The sequence below is a fragment of the Salvelinus alpinus genome, chromosome 20 (genome assembly GCF_045679555.1).
Source record: "Salvelinus alpinus chromosome 20, SLU_Salpinus.1, whole genome shotgun sequence".
Classification (NCBI taxonomy): Eukaryota; Metazoa; Chordata; class Actinopteri; order Salmoniformes; family Salmonidae; genus Salvelinus; species Salvelinus alpinus.
Window position 1 is genome coordinate 46,356,380 of NC_092105.1, and position 17,832 is coordinate 46,374,211.

Here is a 17,832-nt window from a genome sequence, read left to right on the forward strand (position 1 = left end):
TTCATCAGGCTCCCACGTCTCAGCTGGTTCGTCAGGCTCCCACGCCTCAGCTGGTTCATCAGGCTCCCACGCCTCAGCTGGTTCATCAGGCTCCCACGCCTCAGCTGGTTCGTCAGGCTCCCACGTCTCAGCTGGTTCGTCAGGCTCCCACGCCTCAGCTGGTTCATCAGGCTCCCACGCCTCAGCTGGTTCGTCAGGCTCCCACGCCTCAGCTGGTTCGTCAGGCTCCCACGTCTCAGCTGGTTCGTCAGGCTCCCACGCCTCAGCTGGATCGTCAGGCTCCCACGCCTCAGCTGGTTCGTCAGGCTCCCACGCCTCAGCTGGTTCGTCAGGCTCCCACGCCTCAGCTGGTTCGTCAGGCTCCCACGCCTCAGCTGGTTCGTCAGGCTCCCTGTACGAGATCTTCAGTTTCTTGGCAATTTCTCGCATGAAATAACCTTCATTACTCAGAACAAGAATAGACTGACGAGTTTCAGAAGAAAGTTCTTTGTTTCTGGCTATTTTGAGCCTGTAATCAAACCCACAAATGCGGATGCTTCAGATACTCAACTAGTCTAAAGAAGGCCAGTTGTAGGACAACAGTTTTCAGCTGTGCTAACATAATAGCAAAAGGGTTTTCTAATGATCAATTAGCCTTTTAAAACGATACACTTGGATTAGCTAACACAACGTGCCATTGGAACACAGGAGTGATGGTTGCTGATAATGGGCCTCTGTACGCCTATGTAGATATTCCTTTAAAAATCATCCCTTTCCCGCTACAATAGTCATTTACAAATACAATGTCTACATTGTATTTCTGATCAATTTGATGTTATTTTAATGGACAATTTTATTTATTTTTTCTTACAAAAAGAAGGACATTTCTAAGTGACACCAAACTTTTGAACAGTAGTGTATATATATATATTTTACACATATTTAACTCCTTTTTTTGGGTAGGCACAAAACTACCTCCATACTTCCATTCAGTTTTTAAACCAGTACCGGTTACCATCAGACGAGTCCTGGGACACTTGTGGTCTGACAGACAACGCCGTAGCTAGGCCATCTTCCACCGCATATGCGGAAGGCCGCCATAGGCGGATGCGGTAGATGGTCGATTGAGCCAATGCAAAAAAACTGATATCTCTAGCTTAAACTGACGGATTTTGATGAGAATTTTTTTGATTACGTTTCTTAGATTGATGCAACGGTGGGTCAATAGACTCTAGGGGCTTAAGATAATTTTTACTCCTGAACTTATTTAGGCTTTCCATAACAAAGGGGTTGAATACTTATTGACTCAAGACATTTCAACTTTACATTTGAATGAATTTGTAAAAAAATATTGAAAAAACATCATTCCACTTTGATATTATGGGGGTTTTGTATGTAGGTCAGTGACAACAATTTTCAATTTTAACCCATTTTAAATTCAGGCTGTAACACAACAAAATGTAGAAAATCAGGGGTTGTGAATACTTTCTGAAGGCACAGTATAAATGACCAAAGTTACGATAGATTGCTTTAACAAACTTACTGAAGATTCTGGTAACTTTGGTAAATTACCAGTTGCTTTTCAACCCTAACTACTGTATGACTGTTGGAAAAGTATGACTCATTATTTTTCATTATATCCGCCTGTAGTATGTTATTCTTAATAGAGTGTTTTGCTTCAAAATAGATTGAATGACAGTTCGACAAGCTGTGAAAAGCCTCAAGTCAAGAGAGGTGTAGATGTTACACATACAGTATTTCTGTAATGACATGCATGCAATTCTACTGTAGCCAAGAGCCACCAGTTCTCTGAGAACGGAACATTTGCCAATGATCACAACGCTACCCACACCACAACATACACCACAACACTACCCAATCATATATTTAATATACACCTTGGGTGTCCATCCATGGATGGCCTCAAGAGCACAGTGTCACGTTCCTGACCGTATTTTCCTTTGTTTAGTATGTGTTTAGTTGGTCAGGACGTGAGCTGGGTGGGCATTCTATGTTATGTGTTTCTATGTTGGGATCATTGGTAATTAGCCTGATATGGTTCTCAATCAGGGGCAGGTGTTTTACGTTTCCTCTGATTGAGAACCATATTAAGGTAGGCTGTTCACACCGTTTGTTTGTGGATGATTGACTTCCGTGTCAGTGTTGTTACCACACGGGACTGTTTCGTTTGTTTAGTCTGTTCCTGTTCGTGCGTTCTTCGTGTTTTTGTAAGTTCTCATGTTCAGGTCTGTCTACGTCGTTTTGTTGTTTTGTAGTTATTCAAGTGTGCTTCGTGTTCGTCTTGTTTAATAAATCTACATGTATTCTCCACAAGCTGCGTTTTGGTCCGATCCATGCTCCTCCTCAGACGAGGAGGAGAACAGCCGTTACAGAATCACCCACCAACCAAGGACCAAGCGGCGTGGGAAAAAGCAGCAGCAGCGATCGCAGGATTTCTGGACATGGGAGGAAATTCTGGACGGAAAGGGACCATGGGCACAACCTGGAGAATATCGCCGCCCTCGTGAAGAGCTGGAGGCAGCTAAAGCCGAGAGGCGGCGGTATGAAGAGGCAGCACGGAAGCAGGAGAAGGATCTGGGCTATACAACCTGGGAGGAGATCGACAGGTGGGCGATTGACCCAAGGAGAGTGCCGGAGCCCGCCTGGGATTCTCTGGCGCAGTGTGAGGAGGGATACCGGCGAATGGAGGCAGCACGACGACGCGGTAGGAAGCCTGTAAGTCAAGCACAAAAATGTCTTGGGGGGGGGGGGGGGGGGGGGGCTAAAGGGTAGTGTGGCGAAGTCAGGTAGGAGACCTGCGCCAACTTCCCGATCTTACCGTGGAGAGCGAGAGTACGGGCAGACACCGTGTTATGCGGTAAAGCGCACGGTGTCTCCTGTACGTGTGCATAGCCCGGTGCGGGTTATTCCACCTCCCCGCACTGGTAGGGCTAGATTGGGCATTGAGCCAGGTGCCATGAAGCCGGCTCAACGCGTCTGGTCTCCAGTGCGTCTCCTCGGGCCGGCATACATGGCACCAGCCTTACGCATGGTGTCCCCGGTTCGCCAACACAGCCCAGTGCGGGTTATTCCACCTCCCCGCACTGGTCGGGCTACGGGGAGCATACAACCAGGTAAGGTCGGGCAGGCTCGGTGCTCAAGGGAGCCAGTATGCCTGCACGGTCCGGTATATCCGGCGCCACCTCCCCGCCCCAGCCCAGTACCACCAGTGCCTACACCACGCACCAGGCTTCCTGTGCGTCTCCAGAGCCCTGTTCCTCCTCCACGCACTAGCCCTATGGTGCGTGTCTCCAGCCCGGTACCACCAGTTCCAAAACCACGCACCAAGCCTCCTGTGCGTCTCCAGAGCCCTGTTCCTCCTGCACGCACTAGCCCTATGGTGCGTGTCTCCAGCCCGGTACCACCAGTTCCGGCACCACGCACCAAGCCTACAGTGCGCCTCAGCCGGCCAGAGTCTGCCGTCTGCCCAGCAGCGCCTGAACTGCCCGTCTGCCCAACGCCGTCTGAGCTGTCCGTCTGCCAAGCGCCGCCTGCGCTGCCCGTCTGTACTGAGCCTTCAAAGCCGCCCGTCTGTCCTGAGGCTTCAAAGCCGCCCGTCTGTCCTGAGCCTTCAAAGCCGCCCGTCTGTCCTGAGCCTTCAAAGCCGCCCGTCTGTCCTGAGCCTTCAGAGCCGTCCGCCAGTCAGGAGCCGCTAGAGCCGTCCGCCAGACAGGAGCCGCTAGAGCCGTCCGCCAGACGGGAGCCGCTAGAGCCGTCCGCCAGACAGGAGCCGCTAGAGCCTTCCGCCAGACAGGAGCCGCTAGAGCCTTCCGCCAGACAGGAGCCGCTAGAGCCTTCCGCCAGACAGGAGCAGCGAGAGCCTTCCGCCAGCCAGGAGCAGCCAGAGCCTTCCGCCAGCCAGGAGCAGCCAGAGCCTTCCGCCAGCCATGAGCAGCCAGAGCCTTCCGCCAGCCATGAGCAGCCAGAGCCTTCCGCCAGCCATGAGCAGCCAGAGCCTTCCGCCAGCCATGAGCAGCCAGAGCCTTCCGCCAGCCATGAGCAGCCAGAGCCGTCCGCCAGCCATGAGCAGCCAGAGCCGTCAGCCAGCCATGAGCAGCCAGAGCCGTCAGCCAGCCATGAGCAGCCAGAGCCGTCAGCCAGCCATGACCAACCAGAGCCGTTAGACAGTCCGGAGCTGCCCCTCAGTCCGGAGCTGCCCCTCAGTCCGGAGCTGCCCCTCAGTCCGGAGCTGCCCCTCAGTCCGGTGCTGCCCCTCAGTCCGGTGCTGCCCCTCATTCCGGTGTTGCCCCTTAGTCCGGTACTGCCCCTTTATCCAGGTGGGTTCATTTGGAGGGTGGCCATTGGGAGGAGGCTACGGAAGCGGGGATTGACTATGGTGGGGTGGGGAAAACGTCCAGAGCCAGAGCTGCCACCGTGGACAGATGCCCACCCAGACCCTCCCCTATAGGTTTAGTTTTGCGGCCGGAGTCCGCATCTTGGGGGGGGGGGGGTACTGTCACGTTCCTGACCTTATTTTCCTTTGTTTAGTATGTGTTTAGTTGGTCAGGACGTGAGCTGGGTGGGCATTCTATGTTATGTGTTTCTATGTTGGGATCATTGGTAATTAGCATGATATGGTTCTCAATCAGGGGCAGGTGTTTTACGTTTCCTCTGATTGAGAACCATATTAAGGTAGGCTGTTCACACCGTTTGTTTGTGGATGATTGTCTTCCGTGTCAGTGTTGTTACCACACGGGACTGTTTCGTTTGTTTAGTCTGTTCCTGTTCGTGCGTTCTTCATGTTTTTGTAAGTTCTCATGTTCAGGTCTGTCTACGTCGTTTTGTTGTTTTGTAGTTATTCAAGTGTGCTTCGTGTTCGTCTTGTTTAATAAATCTACATGTATTCTCCACAAGCTGCGTTTTGGTCCGATCCATGCTCCTCCTCAGACGAGGAGGAGAACAGCCGTTACACACAGAACCTTGCTGATTGCAAAGTTCTGTGTATGCCTTACAAATGCCTTCAACAGTTAAAGCTGCAGAGAGAAGTAGATCAACTGAAAACATTTTTGGACCAAAGAAGACAGACAAAACGTTCCAATAAGAAACCAAAACATTCAAACCACAGCAGCCTTGTACAAAGTGCAAGTTGGGGACCATGCGTTTCTGAAGGAGGTTGAGGTCGAAGCGAAAAATGTACATTGATCACCTCCACAGGCGGATCTTGTCCATATGCCACAGTGGGGCTCTAATGTATAAACTACTCTTACCCAGTATGCCCATGACACACAAAGGGAAACATGACTCGGGCCTTCGCTGATGAAACTCAATTCTCAACATTGACAGTGAGCCAGCTCAATCTAGGAGTCCGTTTTGTCTTTCATGTGAGTGGCTGAGCACAGAAGACGTGGAGTGTTGCAGCTGTGCTATTGACAAATTGTGTCCCATTTGGTTCCTTGTTTGCTTATCAGAGCTCTAACGACAGATATGTGATGCTTCATGTGATAATCATTGTCTCGCAACTGAAGTCAAGAGTCTCAGTCCGGATGGAAATCTAGGAGACAGTTGCACTCAATGGAGCTCACATGATCTGCTATGAATGTCTACTCCTTCACAATCTTATCTCCTATGCCAAGTGATGTTCATTGTTTTCAAAGGAAAATAACACATAAAACCAGATGTCAGATTGGAGCTCCGTTAATTCCATTCTAAAACAATACCTTCTTGTTTCATTTTGGAGTATTTTGAAATCGCTATGCTGTTGTCCAAAAAATACAAATAGAGTCAATGACGTACACAAAACAGCAAATGTTTCCTAGCAGCAGTAAGCCAAATAAGGACGTAACCATTCAAAGGATGCATTCATCGGTATAAGACCATATAATGTATGAATAATGCCCAGACCACCTCCGCAGAAGCATATGCAGGACAGTACAGTGATTCTATTAATCAGGTTTGAATATCCGAATCAATTTTACCCTACCGCACATTCAATTGTGATTTGGTTTAAATTACACGGTAGGTGTTAAAGCTTTTTTCTCTCCTGCAGTGAAATGGAACTGAAGCCAATTAAACACAGCGGACTACATTACTAGTCAAATTTGTCCATGCTATCAGAGATCCTTAGGACATCCCTACCCCATTGAAGTTGAAATGTAAAATGGTTAAGTTAAGGGTTAAGGTTAGAGGTGGGTAAGGGTTGGGGATAGGGTAAGGGTAGGGGGGGTTAAGGTTAGGGTTAGGGTAGAACTAGTGAAATTATGCTCAAGGGTGTGAATAGGAATTCAGCCATTTCCCTCTGAATAACAAACCTGTCTTTTATCTATTCTAGAGAAATCAAATGTAACCAAAAATTGTAATGGGAAGCCATCCACAAGATAAGCTCATTGACACACAGCTGAATGTGTCTGAGGGAAGATTGTAGTCACACTCACAGTCACACACAGTCTCTGCACTTTTGGAGATAGCCCTTCTCTGTGTGCCAAAAGAGTCTTTCACTCTCTAAATGTTTTGGAGACATAGGTGACATTAGGGCATCCAGCAGCCACTGAGCTCTAAAATTACCGGCGAGGGGCAAATTAAGAACGGAAAGGCGAGGACGAAGGACAATGCCAGTGGGCGTTTGAGTTGGATTTATAGGGCTGCTCATGCGACTGATCTCCTCTTTCGGTTCCTCAGCCCTGTCTGCTGGTCCAGGAGTTTGGCTCACATTTCCAACCTCTCTCTAAGCATTTATTTTAAAATGAACTGTAGCTTGGTAACGTGGCAACTATTCACCAAATATGTATTGCGTCTATGAATAACTTTAAGGATGTAAAGTATGACCTTATAAGTTAGAGGAGTACATATCTAAAAGTTACACTTTGTCATTGAGATTTATGTAGATAGTTGGGGGAGAAAGACAGCTCAGGTAGATCTTTTTCATTTTCCCATCTTATGTAAGTCGCTGCACAAGTGGAAGGCCACTCTCTCTTTCTGACACACACACACAAAACTGCACTCACACACACGCACACACACGCACGCACGCACACGCACACACACACACACACACACACACACACACACACACACACACACACACACACTCCTAGCCTTTCTCATGACAGTAAAGTCATGTCAATACAGTTGCCCTTTGATGATATACTGCTGGGCAACAGATCAATCCCATACTTCCCTAAAAACTCACAAAACCCCTGGATGAGCAGAAAACATGTTTTCCCAGGACTGTAAGATAGATAATGAACTAAGTACACACCGTAGCGAACTGCAGGGTAAGGAAGCTAACCTGGCACACTGGCGTGAAAGGCAAACACACTAGGCATCACGCAAAGTGGGAATTGTAACGTGGCTCATATAGCGATGACCTCTAGAATACATGTGAATGTCCTAAGAATATTTTGAGTACCAGCTATACTAAACTAATACTAGGCACGTCTTTAGGCATCTGCACCCATGTCACGAGTGGACACATAGTAATCATGATGGAAAAGGATATACTGTACATAGATCAGAGTCCGACAACATATTTTTAGAACAGGTTGAACTTCTAGGCACTACGACAGAAACCCATCTGAACACAAAAAATATTTTAACTATTATTACACAAGCTGTCTTTCCCTCCGTCATTTGCAACGTTGTTTCAATATTCAAATTCAATCACCAGCCGTCCCATACCAGCAATGGATGTGGCGGGAATCGGGACGAGACAGAGAGGCAGGCAGCGTTTCTCAGCCAGTTGAAATCATGAATCAGCTGGCATCCTTTTTATGGATATATACAAAGAAATGTCGACTGAAAAAAGGTCAGTTTGCAGTCTTTCCAGGTACAGTTTGAAGTGATTGTGTTAGCTGTGTTGTGGCTAGCTCCTACTCTGAATCACAGTGTCCTGCCGAGTGAGCACATTTTCTATGCCAGGCAAAATCACGCCTCATTAGCTCATCGTTAAGGATGTATCCAATTAAATGTCACTAGAAAACAGCTCAAACAAATGCAAATGCTGCTACTGTTGTTATTCTGGCTGCACTGTTTGACGTGACTGTAAATTAGCCGTAGTTGGCTAGCTAGCGAGCAAGGGTTAAGAACGTTGCCAGTCAGTATGGCAATAGAACATTTAGAACGAATGTCTGGGTCACGTCCATAGATACAGAACAATAAGACTGAATGACTGGGTGGCGTCTCTGGCAACCGAACCGAAAGAACGAAGGACCAGCCGGCTTGGGTAGCAACCCCAGAATTATGTCTGGACGAAATCTTGTGGAAGGATGAAATAATATGAATGCATTTTTCAAAATACCGTTTTTAATGAAATATGTATTATTTGAATATGTTGGTAACCCGTTGTAAAAAAGTGATAATGACCTCGAAGCAAGTGTTTGGAGGATATATTGGCATGTTTGCCAAAAACAGCCGTGCCAACATATCCTCCAAACACCGGCTTCTCAGGCATTATCACTTAAGTAGACAACTGTTACACTCGTTGATAGAAGGAGACCAAGGCGCAGCGGAGTAAGCGTACATCTTTCTTTATTAAGATGAATACCAGCAAAACAACAAAAGTATAAACGAACGTAACGTTCTGCAGGCTACCTAGTAATTGTGTAAAAACAAGATCCCACAAACTAGGGTGGAAAACAGGCTGCCTAAGTATGATTCCCAATCAGAGACAATGATAGACAGCTGCCTCTGATTGGGAACCATACCCAGGCAACAAAGAAATAGAAAACTAGAATGCCCACCCAAATCACACCCTGACCTAATCAAATAGAGAAATAAAAAGTCTCTCTAAAGTCAGGGCGTGACAGTACCCCCCCCCCCCCCAAAGGTGCAAACGCTGGCCGCAAAACCTGACTCTATGAGGGAGGGTCCGGGTGGGCATCTAGCCTCGGTGGCGGCTCCGGATCGGGGAGTAGACCCCACTCCGCTTGCTGATCCCTCTGCTTCCGTGGAACCGGACCGTGGATCGTCGCCGCAGGAACCAGACTGTAGATCGTCGTCGGGGACTCCGGACCGTGGATCGTCGCCGGTGGCTCCGGACTGCCGACTGACGCCTGAGGCTCCGGACTGCCGACCGATGCCGGAGACTCCGGACTGCAGACCGTCGTTGGAGACTCCGGACTGCAGACCATCGCTGGAGACTCCGGACTGCAGACCGTCTCAGGAGGTTCCGGACTGTGAAACGTCACCGGTAGCTCTGGACTGGAAACTGTCGTCGGAAGCTCTGGACTGGGGACTGGCGCCGGAAGCTCTGGACTGGGGACTGTCGCCGGTAGCTCTGGACTGGGGACTGTCGCCGGAAGCTCTAGACTGGGGACTGTCGCCGGTACCTCTGGACTGGGGACTGTTGCCGGAAGCTCTGGACTGAGGAGGCACGCTGGAGGCCTGATGCGTGGGACCGGTACAGGTGGCACCGGGCTGATGATACGCACCTCAGGGCGAGTGCGGGGAGGAGGCACAGGACGTACTGGACTGTGGAGGCGCACTGGAGACACAGTACGTATGGCCGGCGCAGGATATACTGGGCCGTGGACGCGCACTGGAGGTCTGGAGCGTAGAGCTGGCACAACGCGTCCTGGCTGGATGCTCACTTTAGCCCGGCAAGTGCGGGATGCTGGCACAGGACGAACTGGGCTGTGAAGGCGCACTGGCGACACAGTGCGTAGAGCCAGCGCAGGATATACTGGACCGTGGAGACGCACTGGAGGTCTGGAGCGTAGAGCTGGCACAACGCGTCCTGGCTGGATGCTCACTTTAGCCCGGCAAGTGCGAGGCGCTGGCACAGGACGCACTGGGCTGTGAAGGCGCACTGGTGACACAGTGCGTAGAGCAGGCGCAGGATATCCTGGACCGAGGAGGCGTACTGGAGACCAGGAGCGCTGAGCCGGCACAACCCGTCCTGGCTGGGTGCTCACTTTCGCATGGCAAGTGCGAGGAGCTGGCACAGAACGTACCGAGCTGTGGATGCACACTGGAGACACATTGTGTATCTCCGCAAAACATGGTGCCTGACTGGTGCCACGCTCCTCACGGCGACTGTCTTGCACCAGAGACCAAACCATCCACTCTACCTCATCACTCCCCTCAACCATCTCACAATACTCCTCGCTCAGTCTATCCCAATACTCCTCTTCGCTCTCAAACTCGCCCCTCGGCTTCGCCGACCAACCCGTGTGCCTCCACCTCAAAAGAAATTAGGGGGCTGCCTCTTGGGCTTCCTTCGTGGTTGTGAACTTCGGAGTCGCCGTTGGTCCTCCTTCGCTGCCTCCGCCTGCTTCCATGGCAGGGTCTTGTCCCCTGCCATAACCTCCTCCCATGTCCATGATGTCCTCCAGTCATTTTTCTCCCGGGCCCAGGATCCCTGCTCTTCCTGGCCACGCTGCTTGGTCCGTTTGTGGTAAGCGTAAATCTTTCTTTATTAAGATGAACACCAGCAAAACAACAAAAGAATAAACTAACGTAACGTTCTGCAGGCTACCTAGTAACTGTGCAAAAACAAGATCCCACAAACTAGGGTGGAAAACAGGCTGCCTAAGTATGATTCTCAATCAGAGACAACGACAGACAGCTGCCCTTGGGAACCATACCCGGCCAACAAAGAAATAGAAAACTAGATTGCCCACCCAAATCACACCCTGACCTAACCAAATAGAGAAATAAAAAGGCTCTCTAAGGTCAGGGCGTGACAACAACAGGGCTGGGGTCAATTCCATTTCAATTCCAGTCAATTCAGAAAGTAAATCAAACTCCAAATCTAATTCCAAATGTTCCTTGTTGAAAAACATGAAAGATAATTTCTGTGTTCCTGAATTGACTGGAATTTAAATGGATTTGACCCATCCCTGGTAGACAAACCTGTCCATGCCAACACACATAAAACAAACACATACATATTGACCCACTGAATACTACCTAAAAACAAAGGCCCAATCCCCCCAAAAAAGGAAAAGTATGTTTCCACACCGTATTTTACGGTATCCAAAACTGTTACTGTTATTGATTTACACTACCAATAATGCTACTGTAGTCATTTTACGGTAACATACTCCTACTGCAAAGCCTTATTTGCATATTTCCCAAAATGCCTTGCCTTTGGAATTAATTTTTGAGTTACCACTCATTATTGTATTTGTTAGCAGCAGAGACATGGTTGTTGCATTCATCCATGTTCAGTCTTGTGGCCTTCACCAAGTGAGATCCTAAGTGAATATGTTCTCATTAAAATGTAATTATTTAACGCATAAGGCCTCATTAATGTTTTACACTGTACCCAAACCAGCCACGCCTGTGCACCATCATGCGCAAATTGATTTTGTCCCCCCACACCAAACGCGATCACGACACACAGGTTGAAATATCAAAACAAACTCTGAATCAATTATATTAATTTAGGGACAGGTCGAAAAGCATTGAAAATGTATGTCAATTTAGCTAGGTAGCTAGCAGTTGCTAGCTAAGTTTTGCTATTTAGCTAGTTTGCTGTTGCTAGCTAATTTGTCCTGGGATATAAACGTTGAGTTGTTATTTTACCTAAAATGGACAAGGTACTCCGACTACTAATCCACACATAAAACGGTCAACCGAATCGTTTTTAGTTATCTCTCCTCCTTCCAGGCCTTTTCATCTTTGGACTTTAAATGGAGAATGGCATCTAACTTTCATAGTTACCATGACGACCGACCAAATTCTTCTTTCAATCACCCAAGTGGGTTTAACCAATGAGGAGATAGCACGTGGGTATCTGCTTCTATAAACCAATGAGAAGATGGGAGAGGCAGGACTTGCACCGCGTTCAGCGTCACAAATAGAACTGACTTCTATTTTAGCGCTTGGCAATGCAGACGCTCGTTGGCGCGTGCGAGCAGTGTGTTTGCAATAAGTGAATAACTTGTGTTTAAATTTATTTTGCAACGCTCGCGCAGGCGAAGCGAGAGGTGTGGTCAGCATGTTACAATCCACATAAAGCAGGGATGCAAAATTCCATTACATTTCACAAAATACCCCCAAATCCTGGTCGAAGGATTCAGAGCATGCTGGGAAATATGATAATGATTACCGTAGTTTTACAGTAACTTACAGGTAACTGGCTCACATTAAGTTACTGTAAACAAAACAGTTTTATGGTAACAATGCCGGTAATCCGGTAATCCATTGACGGTACCATTACTGGTACTGTAATCTATTGTATGGGGTGGGGAGGGAAGGGGGAGAGTGGTTTGAACTCAGGCTAAGTGATGTTGCAATTCACCTTTTTTCCATAGGGGCCCTGTGTTTTACATGAAGCTCCTATTATGTGTGTGCTTGGTTTACCTTTATCAATGGAAAGTGTTTTATTTTTATGATGTACCTTTCTGATTGTAGACCTTTTATATAATATAAAACTGCACGTCATAAGCAAAGCAATGCATGTAAAATAGCAATAATATGTTACTGTTGATTATACCGTTTTTTTTCCAGTGTGGGCAATACCACGATAACGGAAATACACTAAGACTCAGATGTTTCACTTTAAAATATATGACGAACAAAAAAAAAATCTGAGTTTAACAAACCATACAACTCTATGCACAAAGACTACTTTAAAACATGTACACAGAACATTTCACAAAAACACATTTACTGGAAGAACTCTGCAGATGCGAAGTTTAGTAACAGAATTAAGGTAGAATCTCCTTCCGATTGGCGCAGTGGTCTAAGGCACTGCATCGCAGTGCTAGAAGTATCACTATAGATCTGAGTTTGAGCCTGGGCTGTGTTGCAACCCGGAGATCCATGAGGCGGCGCACAATTGGCCCAGCATCGTCTGGGTTAGGGGAGGGTTTGGCCGGCCAGGATGTCCTTGACCCATCGCACTCTAGCGACTCCTGTGGCGGGCCGGGCACATGCATGCTGACACGGTCGCCAGTTGGACAGTGTTTTCTTCTACATATTGGTGCGGCTGGCTTCCGGATTAAGCGAGCAGTGTGTCAAGAAGCAGTGCAGCTTGGCAAGGTTATATTTCGGTGGATGCATGGCTCTCGACCTTCGCCTCTCCCGAGTCTGTATGGGAGTTGCAGAGATGGGTCAAGAGTCTAACTACCAATTGGATATCATGAAATTGGGGTGAAAAAGCGGTACAGAAAAAATATAGAGACTACCGGTCAAAAGTTTTAGAACACCTACTCATTCAAGGGTTTTTCTTTATTTTGATTATTTTCTACATGGTAGAATAATAGTGAAGACATCAAAACTATGAAGTAACACATATGGAATCATATAGTAACCCAAAAACTTTTAAACAAATCAAATAGCCACCCTTTGCCAGGTTGACAGCTTTGTACACTCTTGGCATTTTACTTTTACTTATGATGCTTAGGTATATTTGAGCAATTACATTTACTTTTGAAACTTAAGTATATTTAAAGTAAATCTAATGTATACTAATAGTTTTGGAATTTATCAAATTAAGTTTAATCTAAACTATTTTTTTATGGATATAATACAGTATTTGTGTTTGTGAAACATTAAAAGTGAAGTATATTATACATGAAAATAACTAAAGTTGGAAATACTAAAAAAGCTGATACAAATAGCCGATGCAAATAAATAGCTGATGCAATTAGCCTCATTTTCTTAAGTAGAACTAGCTAAATATTTTTTCTAGTGCTCCCCTCTCCTCTGGTTATCCTATTCGTTCTCCTACTCTTCTCCTTTCCACTTCAGACAGTGACAGACTCCTTGTCCGTTAGTGTGAGGTACAAGGGCAGAACAGGGGATCGTGGCGTGTGAAAGCCCTTCTCTTACTCACAATGGTGAGGCATTGATTTCTCTGCGTGCCTTTGTCCACAGTGTAGTGGATGTCTGAGCAGGTTGTAACACAACACACCCACTGACTGCAATGAGAGGCCCTTGAGACGAGTTCACACCAAAGTCAGTCTCAAGGTCAACCTGCGTGTCTATGGTTGCATTGACAAAGCTATGAGTCATAAAGATGCCAATTATCTCAGTATCTTTTTAGTGACTCCTTGGCTGTGGAGTTTCACTGTCTTTGTTTCATAAGGGCTCTCCACATGGAAAATACATTATCGTATTGTCCGAAGCCAGCTCTCACTTTCAAATATATCAATTCCAGTGATTTTGTAGTAAACTTAAGAATTCATTTTAACGTTACAGGTTGCTTGACTATTTTCTTTCATAATATGCTTACCTAACCGTGATGACTTGAATGTCACTGAAAGAGCAAATAAAATATGCAAAAGTTTACACAGATGTATATGATTCTCAAGACCCATCAAGAAGTCATGTTTCACTTGGCTTCATGTAAAAATGTTTTTTTTTAAAGACGATCCATCCCCCTGCAACTGATATATAATAAAGAACAAAAAGGGAAAGTTGAAAACAACATTAGGAAACAATGGTACTTTCTTGATAATGAAAACAAAGCTGTGAAAACCATTGCATTTAAGTTATAGTTAAGCTACGTCTCTAACAGTGAAATGGAACTAGATAATAATGAAATATCCAAAAGTTTTTCTTCTCTATTTGTATATCTCTCAATGCACTCAATAAATGTTGTGGATGGTTGATCTGCTAGGGCTATCAGAGAGTCAGGTGCAGTTATTGCCTCACAAAATCTCTGGAAAAAAATGGCCTTTGTGGCATTGCGTATCACTACAATTCTGTGACACATTGTAATGGAAACTGTAATTTAAACTGTAATATTAGGTATTACCAACAGTAAAAATCTCTGAAACGTTTTACTACAGCATACTGTAAATGATGGTACATTGTGGGGAAATTGCTGTAATTGAAAAGGTACTGTAATTCCACCCCACAGAATACAGTACCGTACCGTATCTTTAGTGCCCCAACAACCTTTTGACCACTAGTGTATGCATGGTATTGTTGTTTCTGGCTCATTAACCTATTTTGAGGTGTGCCTTGTTATATTTTTAAGGGACAGATTGAAGTGGCAGCAAGTCTTAAACCGTTGAAGTGGCCCAAGCCTTAAACGGTTGAGTATTTTGCCATGTTCTTTTGGTCTGTTTTGCCCTGTAGTCGCTGCCAGTTTGTAACCTTTTGTTAAGGCCTCTAGAGTTGCAAGTGATATAAAACACCAACTATTCATTAATATGCTATAATGTGTAAACACTTTACCTAGCAGCCAACCTACTTGCACCAATCCCTTGTAATTACCTTAAAATCAAGTGAAATACAACCCCTCCACTCAATGAATTTGATGAATTCATCCATTAATTAATTAAATCTAATTACGGTAGCATTTCTACTTTTGATACCGTATTTATATTACAGTAGGTGTACTGTAATATGAAATATTGCATTTTACTTGCCATGAGCTGCCTGTAAATTCCTGTCGAATTCATGGCAACCCCTTTACAGTGTAAGCCTACACTGTAAATTATACGATAATTTGAGATATTATCACGAGTAAAAAACCTCTGAAATGTTTTACTGCAGCATACTGTAAATTATGCTGCATTGTTGAGCTGCCTGTGAATTGCTGTCAAATTCATGGTAACCCCTTTACAGTGTACTGCATGTTTGTCATGCAATGAATTAGTCATACCTCAGTTCAAGTAGTATCTATTTACTTTTAAATATGTGATGCACTTGATTGAGCATGCCTGGTACAATTGAACCAATTAAAAGTGAGAAAAAAAAGTGCCACCTCTGCCCATCTGTCACTCCGGACAGGCCCATTCAAATCCCATAAATATCAAATACTACTTGAACCCAAGTCTGGAAATGCAATGGTACCCCTAACACAACATCATTCAATCAAAGCAGGAGTTTTCAGGGTTTGGGAAAAACAGCATTTCAGAGATACAATTAAAGATGTTGGTATCTTTTACAGTGTGGTTGACTTTCCGTTCAGACTGAAATTCATTGAGGGGAGAGGTTGGTATTTCACAGTATTTTATTGTAATTACAACAACATAAAAGATACCTCAGCACAATAGGAATATTTGCACAGAGTCTTAGATGTCTAGTAATAGGACTATATATGGGTTCTGCCCGTGGTGTTGAACCCCGCAAGACCCCAACACAAGGGACACCGGAAATGTGGCATATAAAATTGACATGGTGGTGGCCACAGATGTTGGGCATAATATACAGTAAGATACCTCCCACGTCAAAACAGATAGATAGCAATGGTCTGGAAGATCCCTTTGCCGGGTGCAACACGTAGGGGTATTTAAACATTTAGGGAGGCAAAATCAATTATTAGCGCCCAGAGTTGACGTAACTAGAAGTACCGACCTAGTTGTCAAGTTAATGCTCCACCAATTCTTCCATTCAGAGATATCGCACCTTGAAATTCTTAACTAGAAACATAACAAATTCCGGAAAAAAAAGCATTGCCGATGCGGACTGGTACACTGAGGGCTATTTGTACTGCATGAACACACTGACAAGAAAGCCCTGCCTCTCGGATAATTGTGGTTGACGTGCCCAAAATACAGAAAACAGTTACTGAGGTGAGCTGCTGCACGTCTTGTGCGGTGTGTGTGTGTGTGTGTGTGAGTTGCTCCGTAGACTCTTCTCAGAGTGATTCTCCGCGGCTGTTCTCTGTCAAGTTGTTGTGTTGCGGACAGCTGTTAGGAGGCAAAGGTTGAATTACAATCTCTCGCGAGCCGCCGAGCACGCACGCCGTGCGGTCACCCCCTCCTACGCGAGCACTCATTATTCTCGGGCTTGACAACTGACGAGGTCTTCTTACAGAGTCACTAATTGATAAGTCAAGAATCTTGTCTTGCGATATTCACGCACAATAGGGAGCGCGTGGACAGAAAGCAATCACTGATAGGGTAAATAAGACACAGGCTCTCTAAGAGCAGACAGTGAAGACGCAACATATCCAATGAAAGACACATCACTGCACTTCCTTGCTGTAGACTAGGAAATATGTTCCTGAATATGAAATGTTCAAAAATATAGAAAGTAGGGATATTCAGGTGTTATATGACCCCTATTTCTAACACACTGCCACACACAACAACCGGCATTCATTTGCGGCCATCCAATTTTAGAATTCTAGCCTAACTGACCTTGTAGTCTAGAATGCACAAACTAGATGGATAATGTATTATCAAAGAATAGAAATGAGCTCATTAACTCTTCAATGGCCTAACCACAGATCATTGCAAATAGATAGACCGGCAAGCCCACCTCCTCGTCATCCTTCGGCGGTTGCTTCTGTCTCTGATTCGGCTGCGGCTCCTTCGTGGCTGTCATTGTAAACTCCTTGTAATAGAACTTGGAGTCAACTCGCTGAGAATCCTAAAGATGCGCTGCAGTCAGATCCCACTGCCCCGTGGATTAGTCAAAACGGCGATCGCGGTGTCCTAGTACTGCCTGGTAAGTTTAGGCGCCGGTTTATCAATTGCAGAATCTTAATTAAGCAGGAGGCATGCAGCAATGTGGTCCGTCACGAATGAATTCTGCGAAGTCTTAGAACGTCTGACAAGAACCCTTCTAATGCTGGTTGTCTCTCCTTATTATGTGAAATAGAGAGGGCAAAAATATTCAGTCGTCAGAATAATAATAATAAATACACAGAAACATATCAAGTAGACCGGCTGCCTATAGCCCTCTCTCTTTCTGCAAGCGACAAACGAGGGGATCTTGACTACTCGCTCCTTGTCTGTCTGTGTGATCCATGGTGATGGTGTGGTTGGGGAACTGGGAGGGGGAGGAGGGGAAGGGGCATCGGAGTGGTCTGATGCGTTCCCACGGCAAAATGGGTGGGGGTGTGATTACGTGTTTGACATAATATACACTTAATGAAGACCCAACAGAGCTCAAATGGGCATGTTATTTCCACATCTTTTAGTTGTACTATTTCAGAATATAGCCATT

The 17,832-nt window shown here is 45.9% G+C and overlaps 1 protein-coding gene across 2 annotated transcripts in view; it reads right to left on the reverse strand.

Moving 5' to 3' along the window:
• LOC139547001 (inactive dipeptidyl peptidase 10-like) overlaps nucleotides 1-17,832 on the reverse strand; it is a 323,183-nt gene that overhangs the window by 168,591 nt on the left and 136,760 nt on the right. The window contains exon 1 of one of the 2 annotated variants that reach the window (XM_071356028.1): nucleotides 17,143-17,630. The exons of the other annotated variant lie outside the window; for it this stretch is intronic. Coding sequence (XP_071212129.1) covers nucleotides 17,143-17,208 — 66 coding nt within the window. The 5' untranslated portion in view covers nucleotides 17,209-17,630. Of the gene's footprint in view, nucleotides 1-17,142; nucleotides 17,631-17,832 lie in introns of those variants that run through there. 2 annotated transcript variants of the gene reach the window in all.